The sequence below is a fragment of the Trifolium pratense genome, linkage group LG7 (genome assembly GCF_020283565.1).
Source record: "Trifolium pratense cultivar HEN17-A07 linkage group LG7, ARS_RC_1.1, whole genome shotgun sequence".
NCBI classification, from domain to species: Eukaryota; Viridiplantae; Streptophyta; class Magnoliopsida; order Fabales; family Fabaceae; genus Trifolium; species Trifolium pratense.
In genome coordinates, this window is record NC_060065.1 from 42,878,609 (window position 1) to 42,891,602 (window position 12,994).

Genomic DNA, 12,994 nt, shown 5'->3' on the forward strand with positions numbered 1-12,994 from the left:
GTTATTGTTATATAAAGATGATACATAAATTTTGGATTGGATTTTTCATAATACCAATAATACCTTTGATTTTTTTTAGTAACAAAAAAATCTTTTATTAACAAACTTACTATAAAATAAGGCAATTTTTTTTACCGGCAAAAATCTTTTATTAACTCACTATAACATAAGACTTTTTTTTTTGAAATAAGTTAGACACAGGAAGTCGCCGCGACTGCTTGACCCACCAGTAATATATAAATTAGTTGAATATACATATACAAATGTTATCTTACTAAAATATTCGAGGACAACATCTCTATAGGTCGTGGGGTAAAATTGTATCCCTGTCCCCAAACCCTTCTCTGTTTTCCCTTTCCGATAAATTCATCGTCTATATCCTCAATAAATTCTTTGTCTTTATATCCTTGAATATGTGGCGATCTTCACTTACAGATACAATTAACATCCCTAAATACATGATAAAAATCTCTCTTTTGAATCATATTTTTCTTAAAAAAGAAAAAAATTAAATCATTGGTGAAAACAAAAATATACAAACTCATTAAAAATGTGAAAAGTACGTAGGATTGACTCAAGTTGTGGCACTACAATTGAGACAATTCTTCATACTCTTCGTGATTGTTCTCATGCTCTTCCCATTTGGCACATGCTTAATTTTGCACATCCTTCTTTCTCTGTTGATAATGATTGTGTTCACTAGTTTAAAGAAAATGCCATAAGCACTAAGGGTTGTTTGTTTGTTATTTTTTGTTGGTTCCTTTGGAGAGCACGAAATGAAAAGATATTTTCAAACATTAAGTGGAGTTCTTGGTATATACTCAGTTTAATCCACAACTATATGGATACTTGCACTAAATGTTTTGCCAATGTGGTCATTCATAAAGAACTTCGTATGGTGGCATGGACTCGTCCTCATGATAATTGTGTTAAGCTTAATGTTGACGGAAGTTCCTTAGGTAACCCTGGTAGATTTGGTTATGGTGGTATCATTCATAACAATGTTGGTGGATGACTTTATGGTTTATCGGGTTTTTGTGGTATAACCACCAATCTTAAAGCTGAATTATTAGCCATTGTTCATGGTATTAGTTTGGCTTGGTCAAAAGGGTACACTGCAGTTATTTGTGAATCTGATTCCAAAGTTGCTATCGATCCCATGTGGTGAATCGTATTCGAAATTACAAGAATAATGGTTGGTCTCTTCATTTTCAACATACCTTGAGAGAACACAATTTTTGTGCAGATTGGCTTGCAAAGTATGACTCTAATATGGACCAAGGTTTAGTATGTGTTTGGTTCTGCGGTTGACAGAATTGATTTTGATAGAATTGAGTTTGACAGAATTGATTTTGATAGAATTGAGTTTGATAGAATTGATTTATGTTTGGATATATTCATACAAAAGTGAGTTGAACAAATAATTTGAGTGTAAAAATCAATTCTAGAATGAGAAGCTACAATTTCTAACTTCAAGTAGAATTCATTCTGGAGGCAGAATCAATTCTAGTTTTGAGGAACCAAACAAGTCAGAATTCATTCTACAAGTCCAGAATCAATTCTGGCTGCTCCAGAATTGAAACCAAACATACACTTAGCGTCTGTTTGGATACAAGTTGGAGAAGGCCAAACGCGATTCTGGGGGCCACAAACGTGATTTCAGGAATTTCTGGCTTGTTTGGCAAAACAACAACGCGATTTTCATCAACGCGGTTTAGCAACCAGACGCGCGTATGTGAGAAGCCAGGATTCCTAGCTTTTGCGTTTAAGAAACGCGATTCTGCCTTTTTTTTGTGGTAGGTATTGTTTTCATTACTGCCCATCAATTCTTCTCAATTTTTCCAATACAAACAATTAATACTGCAAAGCTTCTTCTTCCTTCTTCATTACTACCCATCAACTCAACTTTCAATTTTTTTTCTGCAAAAGGATTTTTTGCATCTGTTTCCAGATTTTCAGATTTGGTGAATCTGCATATCCCCTTTTATTTATTTCTGTCATTACTGCCCATTGTTTCTTCTCTCTATATATGAGATGTGTGTGAATTATTTGTGACATAGAACTTATCCTTTCCTTGTTCATCCAAAGTCTGAAGGTGAGTAGAAGTTATTCTTCTGTGTTAAAGTTTGTTTTTTATTTTTACTGAAGTTCTTATACACCATGTTTATACTGCAGTACTGGCTTTGATTTTTACTAAAATTCTTATATTAATTAATGCATAGTATGTGTTTGATAAAAAGTCTCTAAGAAGAAAAAAATTTGTTGGTCTTGCTTTGTTCTTATTTTTCTGTGATTTTTTTCAAAGGGTGAGTAATTTCATAACAAAGTAGAGAGGTCAGTTTTATACTCTCCCTTGTTTCTAAACTTTTTTCAAATGGTGAGTAATTTTATTGACCTCTCTATTTTTTTCAAAGGGAGGGTATGTTACTTGACTCCTTGTTCTGGTGTGTGTACTTGTTCTGGTGTGTGCCTATAATATATACCATACTGTAAGTTTTTATTAGGTATAAGTTTTTTCATTTTTCATGCTAATTGTGTAAATATAGTATGGATACACATAAGAAGAAAGTTTTGGCGGTTCCCCCTTCAACTAATGATTCCAAAGCTAACTGGACGGATCCTAAAGCGACTGAGAGCTTCCTCAAAGCATGTTTCGATCAAGTTACCAAGGGTGAACGCGTTGGTACGTGTTTTACTAAGAAAGGGTGGAAAGGTATTGTTTCTCAATTCAATGCTTTAACCGGAAGGAAATATGACAAGATAAAATTGAAGAATAGGTATGATAATTTGAGAAAGGAATGGAGAGTATGGGATAACTTATTTGGAAAAGTTACCGGATTAGGGTGGAATAATGAGAAGAATACCGTTGATGCACCAGATGAATGGTGGGAGAACAAAATATTGGTATGTGTATCACAAATATGCTGTTTAGTAATACTTTTAGATTTATTGTGTTTCTTATTTGATGGTGGTTATTAATATGCAGGAAAATCCTCTATATGGAAAATTTAGAGACAAGGGACTTCCATTTGCTCAAGAACTAACCACACTTTTCAAGGATGTAGTGGCTACTGGAGAGTTTGCTTTTGCACCATCTAGTGGCATATTACCACCTAAGGGGTACTCGAGTAACGATGATGAGGATGTGTATCGCCCATGCCTAAAGAATCTTGGGTTGGATGTGGAGGAAGGCTCGGGTGATAGTGAAGATGCAAGTGTTGGAGCAACAACCGAATTTGGAAATATTAATTTGAATACTTCACAAGGAGCTGCTAGCCAAGTTAGTGGACAAAAGAGGAAGAGAGCTAGTGGCGCTGAAAAGAAAGGCAAGAAAAAATTTACTCCCTCGGTCGCAATTGCTCAAGCTGTTAAAGAGATTGCGGAGACGTGCAAGTCACGAAATGATGCCATATCCAAAACTTCTATTGGTGCAGTGATGGCTGAAATCCAAACCATAGAGGAAGTTATGAATGATCTACAACTTCATACAATGTGTTGTCAACTAATGATGTTTAGGTCAGCGAGGGAGATGTTTGTATCATTGCGAGAAGATAAGGAAAGAAGGTTGATTTGGCTTAAGTTTGCGTCATTTAACCCTCTGCCATTTATGACTTAAGAATGGAAGATGTCTCTTGGACTTGGCTTAATGTGTTAGGATTTTCTTATGTCTATGTTAAGTCTTACTATGTGTTAGGAACTAATTAATGTGTTAGGATTTGCTTATCTCTAATTTACGTCTTATTTATGTGTATTCTGTATTTTGGTTAACAATTTGAATGAAGTAGACTGTTGAAGTGGCAGCCCTGATATTCTGTGTTAGTATTCTGCATTCTGTGTTAGTATTTTGGTCAGTTTTAGTCATATTCTGCCCTGATATTGTTACTTGCTGCTGGTGCTGTAATTTTGACATTGAATGTGCTGCTTTTGGTAATAGCCTCTTTCCCTCTTTTGGTAATGTGCTGCTGGTTCAGATGTTGTTAAATATCCATTTTTACGTATAAAAAGGAAGATTTAATTGTCTGATGACATAGCCTAATTGTCTGTGTTAGTATTATGCATTATGTGTTGGCATTCTGTGTTAGTATTCTGGTCTGATGACAGGTTGCTAATGTTTGTTATGTTTCTTATGACAGTTGCTCTATATTAAAATGGATGGTTGGAATGAACACTTGGAACAAAATACACAACATGATGATGATGATGATGTAATTTTCGAAGAAGCTTCTCTTTTGGCTGCACTAGTTGGTGAGTATGCAGTAAATAATTTATGCAAAGAACCGTGTAGAACTAGTGAACTAACAGGTCATTCATGGGTTCAAGAAATATTACAAGGGAATCCCACTCGTTGTTATGAGATGTTTCGAATGGAAAAACACATTTTTAACAAATTATGTACTGAATTAATAGAACATGGTTTAAAGTCTTCTAAACGTATGAGAGTTGAAGAAATGGTTGCAATGTTTCTAGTCGTTGTAGGTCATGGTGTAGGCAATAGAATGATTCAAGAAAGATTTCAACACTCGGGTGAAACGGTAAGTAGACATTTTCACCGAGTTCTTCATGCTTGCCTTAAGTTGTCCTTCAAATATATCAAACCCGAAGATCCTATGTTTCGTGATTGTCATGCCAAAGTAAAAAATGACCAACGTTATTGGCCATTTTTTAAGAATGCTATAGGAGCGATTGACGGCACACATGTGTCATGTGTAGTTAGTGCTAGTGACCAACCCAAGTTTATCGGAAGAAAAGGGTATCCGACACAAAATGTTATGGCTGTATGTGATTGGAATATGTGTTTCACTTTTGTATTAGCTGGTTGGGAAGGTACTGCCCATGATGCTCGTGTTTTTGATCAAGCTCTTACAAAGAGAGAGCTTAATTTTCCCCATCCTCCTCCTGGTATGTTATTTTTATGTTAATGGAAATGTTTTGTTATATTAATAATATTCTTGCACATTCTTACCGAGTTCTATATTGTTGTTGTTATTGTGATGATTTTTGAGGGATTCTGTGTATCAATTTGGTTTATAAGTTGGTAGATTTGTGTGTTTTGTTCTATGAACTTTTAGGGATAAAGTGTTTTGTCTTTGAATATATCACTCCCTGTTTAAGAATTTGATTTCTAGAATGAATGAAGTATTATAATGTGTAAAATAGTGTTATCCCCTAGCATTTGAAATGTTAGTTGAAAATTTCTAGTAACCTAATGGTTTGTAATATGCATATAACAAATACTTTTTTTTATCTTGAATAGTTCAATTGATTTAAACTTTGTCTTTCACATTCAATCTGTAACGTGTGCTGACTTTGACCATGTTTTATTAGAAGCTTAAAACTGAACCATTCCCATAATTTAAGGATGCATGACTTGAACCTCTGACCCTGGTTTTCTATTTCTTAAAGATATTGTTGTTTTGCATGTGGGCTTGTTTACATATTTTGAAAATTGTATTGTTTTTTCTCAAATAAGCCTGAAAGAGCATGCCTGCATATCTTATAGTTATATATTGGATACATATTAAGTACCAAATTCCATGACTGTTTGTTTATAGTATGCTGCATATGTATTTGTGAGTTTATGAGTTGGCTGCATATATTTCTTCCTCAGTAGTTATGTTTGCTACATAATCTGGTTTCCTTTATCTAGATTTTCATTCCAAAGCTGAAAACCACAGTATGCAACCAAGAATGCATACCATTTCTATAAATTAATATCAAAGAGGGTTGTTCTTTGTTTGAATTTTCATGAATTCTTATGTTCATGAATTCCATTGTCTTTCTCATTGCATCAATCTTGAAATTTAATGTTTTTATTATATTTGTCATGAGGTATAGGTTTAGTCATTCTAACCATTACTTTGTTATCACATTTTAATAGTTACTTTATTATTTTAGGTAAGTATTATTTGGTAGATTCTGGGTATCCAACACCAGTCGGATACATTGGTCCCTATAGATGTGAACGCTACCATCTTCCCGAGTTTAGGCGTTCAAGTGAATTTGAAAATCATAATGAAGTATTCAATTATTACCACTCGAGTTTAAGATGCACAATAGAAAGAACTTTTGGGGTGTGGAAGAACAGATTTGCAATCCTACGTCGCATGCCGAAGTTCAAATATGAAACACAAGTTCAAATAGTAGTCGCAACAATGGCAATACACAACTTTATCAGAAGAACTGCCGAAGTGGATAGTGATTTTAATCTTTATGAAGATGAAAACACAGTCATTCACCATGATGAAATTCATAGATCAAATAACTTGGATCCGTCACAAGTTTTCAATGTAGCTTCTTCGTCAGAGATGGATCATGTTCGAGACTTAATTCGTAATCAAATTATAGAGTCTAGGTTAAATAATTAGTTTGTTATAATGTTGAACTTTAAATTATATTTATCTATTTGTAATTTTTATTTAGATTCTTTTTATTTAATTATTATGCTAATTTAACATTTTTAAGTGTATGCCTTTATTTAAATATTATATTTAACTAATTAATGTTTATTAATTTTTGTTTTATGTTTTATGAAAAAATACACTAAAATTCAATTTGGTAATTATAGATACAAAAGCAATTTTGTTTCAAGTTATCCAAACAACATCAAATTCTGAGAATCACTTTTACAGTAATGTATCCAAACATAAATCAATTCTGCTCAACTCACTTTTAACCAAAATCAATTCTGTCAAACTCAATTCTGTCAGAATCAATTCTGTCTAACACATAACCAAACACACACTTAATGGTTTGAGAATCTTGTCATCCTGCTCTATCCATTACCCTTTTGAATGATGCTATTGGTCTCATAAGAACTAAACCTTAGTTTTTTCTTGTTTAATTTCTTACTGATAAAAAAAATTGACTTAAGAAAAAATACATAAAAGATCGTAACAGAAAATCTTTAGCATCAAAATTTGTTAAAAATAAATAAAAATTTAAAGTATAATTTGTTAAAATATTTATAGACCCAAAAACTTTTTTTTTCTTTTTAATATCAAAGACCCAAAAACTTATGAAGCAAGTATAATTTGTATAAATATAAATTATTTTATTTTATTTTCAAAAGCAAAAAAAAAACTTGTACTCCATATAAAAGAAGCGAGAGAAAGGTATCGTCGTTTCATTGAGCTTTTCTAATTTGTGTTTAGTGAGAGAAACCTTCTTTTTTCTCTCTCTCTCTCTCTCTCTCTCTGAAACTCAAAGCCCTATTGCGTATTTTGCAATCGACCCCAATAATGGCCAACAGTAACCTTCCTCGAAGAATCATCAAGGTTCGTTTCAATCGATCCCTATTTCAATTTCTCTCATCGATTTCTTTTATTCATTTCAAAACCTAGAATACTCTAAATCTTTTCATACTAACTTTTTAGGTCGATTATTAGGTTAATTAATCGCAAAATTTCTTGTTGTTAATTAGGGTTCATTTCAATATTATTTTTCCACTTTATTTAGCTTAATTTTAGTGATGATGATGAATTAAAGAGATAATAATCGAAGTTTAGGGGTTAAATCGGAGATTCAACTCTCTTTTTTGTGCTTTGATCTTTGTTGTTTTTTTGAATTGATCTTTGTGAAAGTTTTGCTAACTGATCTTTGTTTGATTTCATAAGGAAACACAGCGTTTGCTCAGTGAGCCAGGTAACGTGTTATGTGGTTCTTATTATTTGTGGGTTTTGTTTTAGTATAGTTTTTGTAAGCTATGTTGAATTTTTTGCTTGGTGATTTGTGGGTTTTGTTTTACATCCTTATGTTGATTTGTTATATTTGATCTGATCATGTAGCGCCTGGAATTAGTGCATCTCCTTCTGAAGACAATATGAGATATTTCAATGTGATGATCCTTGGCCCAACTCAGTCTCCTTATGAAGGTAGTGTTGGCACCAACAATTTGGTTTTACAGCTAGAAATGGGAAAATTAATTTTGGGTTTTATTCAGGGCTTTTGAATAATGTTTTATTTGTTTTCTATCTATGAAGCACGGGCACGGCACAAACACTGACACATTAACACCGCTAAAGTTTTTAGAAAATGACATGATTCAATGCAATCACATGTGTTACTAACACGTGTCGGGCACTGGACACGTCTTCGATCTAAAGTGTTGGTGCCATAGGGTTTTCTATAAACAATTATTCTCTGAAATGCAGATTTATTTTGGGAAAGGTTACCACTTTCATTTTTGACATTGATATTTCAATTTCATTGCTTTTTCTATCTCGAGTTGAACATTAGCTGTTTGACACTACAAGCATTCTACTAGTTATATGAAGTGCTATTCTGTTCATAGTTCTCCTGGGAAATCTATTTTAGTGATGGGGTGGAATTGAAATATTATGCCACATCATTAGAGTCGATAATAATTAAAGAGTAGTATCTGATTCACACTGCTGTCTTGTCTTTTTATCATATGTTTAACCCCTTTCTACATCTACTCAAACTATTTTTTCTTTGAATTCCATTATCATAGTTCACATTGTTATCCCTTATGCTTATATGCTTATTTATCACTGAGTTCAAGATTTTCCGACTGCTATTGGCATTATACATCCTTCACCACATTTATGGACAACTAGTCAATTACTATAGGGTGTCATTCTCATGCATATATAAAGTGTGTTATAATTCATGAAAAGTGGCTTGCGTAGGTTGAATCTGTTCAATAAAATAAATAAACAGATTTTTTACAAAACACTAAATATTCAAAATGGCTACTATGTTTGAGTCAAGTCACAAACTGTATTGGTTAATCAGATACTATGGATACTTACTTATACACTACATCTTTCTATACTGTTTTTGAATTTTTCCACCAATACAAATGGGATACCTAATGATTTCATAGATTATAGTATATTATTGTGCGACAGACTAATGCTTATTTGCTTAAAGTTCGAGATATTGATGTCTTTCCAAATTAGGGTTTTATGTGCTTTGTTGTTCATACCTTTTTACCACATCTATAATTTTCTATGTCACATGTAGATTATTTGATGAGGTTATTTCTTTTTATGCAAATGTGCTTAGGTGTACTAAAGTGGTTTCTTTTTTGAGGTTGAACACTAAAATTTAAAACACAAGAGCTAATTTGTTATATAGACTGGGTTGGATTGAATAAATGGGTGATTACCACTTACCACACTCTAATCATTACTAGTGTGAGCCATCTATTTTCCTCTCTTTTTCTCCAATTTGAAAGCCACTATGGTCCCTTACCTACCAGTAGGAGTTAAAGCACTTGGTTTGACTAACTATAGATGATTATTTTCTTTTTACCACTTTTCCTTTTCAATAAGTTGATATCTTACAAGATTAGGACTTTCTTAAGGGTTTACTTCATAGAGTCTAATAGTGCACCTCGCAGTTCAAATATAATGCTTAGTGTCTCTCATGCTAGCTGCGTAAGACTTGGAAATACATTTGTATGGAAGTTCCCCCATCCCCACCCACCTTTTAGGATTTGGAAAGGAATAGATTACTGAATAACAACTTGCTTGATAATACTGGATTTCTTTTATCATCTCCTACCTCTGCTTTCTTTCAATAATTTTTTTTTCACATCATTCACTCATGTTCATGTTTTTTGTGTATATTATCAGGGGGTGTTTTCAAGCTAGAACTGTTTTTGCCAGAAGAATATCCAATGGCTGCTCCAAAGGTACTTAAATTATTCATTTTTTTTCCATCTGCCTTGTGCTATTATTTTGGTGTTAACTGTAATGTTTCTGCTGTGTTCTCTACCTAGAAGGAATGACTATAAATATGAATTTTTTTACCTGTAAATTTTTAAAGAGTTTTAGTTGCTATATTTTTCATGCCTTGCTATTTGATGATCTAATAGGATTGCCAAACTTCTAAAGGCCATGCCATGGGACATGGTATCCTGTAACATTGAAATTAACTCCACAGATGAAAATTCAATCAGCTAACTTTTTACTTATAAGTTTTCAGCTAAAATGTAGTTTCTACTGCACTTGTTAGCTTATCATCTACTTTTACCGAATAGAGTCATAATGTGTGTGTTTTTTTTTAATGAAATTGAAAATTTTCTTATTAAGTTGGGATGGAATATAATGCTCCACTTTCCTGTGTGGTCTAGGAGACTGGTTTATATATTTTGAGGTTATTACTAATTCCAGGGTTTGGGAAAAAGATTGTCACAGCTCTTGTCTATCTGATAGGGTGTTTATGATTTTTGACAAAAGAGGTGTAGTAGGAGGTTCATTTTATTGTTTTGAAGGATAATTTAATTATGCAACTCCACTCAGAATTGTGTGATTGTGTAGTTTTCTCTTTCTTTGCTGGCCTTTGACCTTGTGACAATAAATACCTTTGGATAAATTCAACGTGTGTAGTTTTGAAAGGAAAAAAAAAACCTCTAATCATTCTTATTCTTTTATTTTTTTTGAAATGTAATCATTCTTATTCTTAATTCAAACACGCCTTGCTAATTCCAGGTTAGGTTCCTGACAAAAATATATCATCCTAACATTGATAAGGTGCGCTTTGCTTCCCTTGCTTTTCATTTCTTCTCTGATGGTAACTGTTCTTACAAAGTTGATGTTTGATGCAGCTTGGCAGGATATGTCTTGATATTCTGAAGGACAAGTGGAGTCCTGCCCTTCAGATACGCACTGTACTTTTGAGGTATATTTAATTTTAACATTTTACTCTTGTGTGAACTTTTTGACGAACCAATTTATTTCCTGAAAAACTATAGTAAATAGGTCATGTGACTGATTTCAAGTCTGAAAATCGAACCTTTTTAAACTACATTTTTAATGTATCTTAAATCATTTTGCTAGTGGAATTTTTCATGTTGTTTGGTTAAAATTTTATGGGAAAACAGATGGTTAACCTCCCTAGTCAAATAGAAACATTTTTTAAACTATCAATTTGCTGGTCTAATGCATGTAAGAGGGGTTGGGGGAGCGTGAAGAAACCACAAAAATTGTTTGTGGTGGTGACTTACTCAATTTGTATGTGAAGGTCCAGCGGTTCCTTTGGCATGGATATAACGTTGTGGAAAGTCGGTTAAAAATGTAAAATCTTTTCTGAATTTGGATATAATATCTTACTGATAATTTAAACTTTGTGGGTTCTATTATAGTATTCAAGCACTTTTGAGTGCTCCAAACCCAGATGATCCACTTTCTGAGAACATTGCCAAGCATTGGAAATCTAATGAGGCCGAGGCTGTTGAGACAGGTATGTCTCTTCTGCTTAGCATGATTACATCAAAGTTTGTTAATTTTTTAATGATAGCATCAAACATGCTATATGTATATTCTCTAATGAAAATGGTGGTATTTTTTTACTATGCAGCCAAAGAGTGGACCAGATTATATGCTAGCGGCGCTTGACAATTGGGTGGATACTTTTGGTCTCAAATAACAATAGTGGAAGTGTATGCTTATTAACTATCAAATTGAAATGGAAAAATTTAGAGGAATTGTCTAAACTATTTTGGAGTCAATATTCCTCTTAGCTTCCGGTTACATGTTTATTGTTTTCTATCTCCTGGAAGCCTTCTATTGGAACTTGTATGAATATATGGGATGTTTTATGTGTCAAATTTAAAACTTGGTCCTTCTTCAACTGCTAAATGTAATTTGGGATTCTAAACTCATCATACTTTTGAATAAGTTTTTTATTTTGGATTGTCCTCGTTACCACGGATTTGGCTTCTCTTAAGTGAAGAGTGCCTTTTAAAGAAAGTGTGAAATCATATCTGATTAAGTGCATGTTTTGTGATCGTGTTTGGTATCACAGTCGGTTGCTAGAATAATAGTGAGTCACCATGATTTTGGCAAACTCACTTTGTTACCGAACATGCTACTTTATAATATTCTCAGCCGTGGAATTTTATCACCTATCAATTTTAACATTATCACTTTCCTCAGAGAAGTCAAATCCATTACCCCTGTGAATCCATGCTTGTTGTTTGGTTGTGAAGTAAAGAAAACTATCTCAAAACAAGACGTTTCTGTCCAATCAGTAAAAGATGATTATGTTTTGTGGAGAGTTGGACAAAAATGTTCTAATCAAAGTTATGTCTCTTTCCTCGTAGGATCATGTGAAACAACTCGTTGAGGCCTTAAGTGTCTATTTCCATGTCAAATCGATAATTGGCATATTTATATACTTTTTCATTTTATTTTGAATTGATTGAATTGGTTATGCCATGCTGGAATTATTGTTTAATATGTATGTAGTTTGGATTTTACTCTTAACTGTGACGCTACGTATCTTGCATGGGATTGGGATTACATAACTGTGATGCGGGAAAGGCACGCTGACTTTGAGTCAATTGTGTCCATTGGATTAATCAAGTGAACTAAATTATAATATCTGACATTTATCCTTTTTATTTATTTTGTTGCCAAGAAAAAACTATGTAGCCGGAACACTGTTCATCTTCTCTCTAACAAAAAAACAATGTTCATCTTCTCTGAAACATTTCTCTACCACCGCTGTCAACCCTTCTCTACCTGTGATGGTGCAGTTGTCGGCGAAGGATCTGCAACTTTGGTTGTGTGGCTTCGACAAAGCAGATGTCAATCAATGGGCGACTTAGAGGAAAGACGATGGCGATGGACATCATCGGTGCGGCAGTGATGGAAGGAGGCTTTGCGAATGAGTTCAAGTTCAAGCCTTTTTCTTTTTTCTTTCAAATTTGTTCTAACGAAGTTTTTTTGTAAAAAAAAAAAGAAGCAGGACACTTGACATCGTTTGGTCCACGTGATTAATCAAACGGACGAAATTAAGCTAGAGACACATGCCTTTCCCGGTTTAAAGTCACCTAATCCCGATCCATCTTGCATGGACGGTGTGCAGCAGCAATTACATGTCTGTCATGATATTGACACCAAATAAGCACTTAACTGTTTACAATTGTTCTAGTCCATAGAAATCAAACATTAAACATTGAGGGCCATATGATATACAATTTTGCTGGCAAAGGGTCAAACTTAGGGAATCCATTTTTCACAAG

At 33.4% G+C, this 12,994-nt stretch overlaps 2 protein-coding genes across 6 annotated transcripts; both read left to right on the forward strand.

Annotated features, from left to right (window-relative positions):
• The first annotated feature begins 1,596 nt into the window (after positions 1 to 1,596).
• Positions 1,597 to 6,504, forward strand: LOC123895077 (L10-interacting MYB domain-containing protein-like). Of its 5 annotated transcripts, none has more exons than XM_045945269.1 (5): positions 1,597 to 2,095; positions 2,547 to 2,904; positions 2,987 to 3,564; positions 4,134 to 4,899; positions 5,896 to 6,496. In XM_045945269.1, the coding sequence occupies exons 2-4, from the start codon at positions 2,548 to 2,550 to the stop codon at positions 4,207 to 4,209; spliced, it is 1,011 nt and encodes a 336-aa protein (XP_045801225.1). In that variant the 5' UTR covers positions 1,597 to 2,095; position 2,547; the 3' UTR covers positions 4,210 to 4,899; positions 5,896 to 6,496. The 5 variants fall into 5 exon arrangements, with proteins under 5 accessions (XP_045801225.1, XP_045801227.1, XP_045801226.1 ...); XM_045945271.1 differs by having other exon boundaries at positions 1,597 to 1,796; XM_045945270.1 differs by having other exon boundaries at positions 1,597 to 2,904; positions 4,134 to 4,245; positions 5,896 to 6,494.
• A 593-nt stretch (positions 6,505 to 7,097) lies between these two features.
• On the forward strand, positions 7,098 to 11,629 carry LOC123895079 (ubiquitin-conjugating enzyme E2 35). The gene is made up of 8 exons (XM_045945272.1): positions 7,098 to 7,274; positions 7,614 to 7,641; positions 7,785 to 7,871; positions 9,600 to 9,658; positions 10,458 to 10,499; positions 10,574 to 10,647; positions 11,111 to 11,208; positions 11,326 to 11,629. The coding sequence occupies exons 1-8, from the start codon at positions 7,239 to 7,241 to the stop codon at positions 11,361 to 11,363; spliced, it is 462 nt and encodes a 153-aa protein (XP_045801228.1). The 5' UTR covers positions 7,098 to 7,238; the 3' UTR covers positions 11,364 to 11,629.
• The last annotated feature ends 1,365 nt before the right edge of the window (positions 11,630 to 12,994 follow it).

Coding starts and splice junctions, on each gene's coding strand:
- LOC123895079 (XM_045945272.1), top strand. CDS start 7,239: ATGGCCAACAGTAACCTTCCTCGAAGAATCATCAAG. Junction 10,500..10,573: donor ATCATCCTAACATTGATAAG/GTGCGCTTTGCT, acceptor TGTTTGATGCAG/CTTGGCAGGATATGTCTTGA. Junction 10,648..11,110: donor ATACGCACTGTACTTTTGAG/GTATATTTAATT, acceptor GTTCTATTATAG/TATTCAAGCACTTTTGAGTG.
- LOC123895077 (XM_045945267.1), top strand. CDS start 4,149: ATGGATGGTTGGAATGAACACTTGGAACAAAATACACAACATGATGAT. Junction 4,900..5,895: donor TTTTCCCCATCCTCCTCCTG/GTATGTTATTTT, acceptor TTATTATTTTAG/GTAAGTATTATTTGGTAGAT.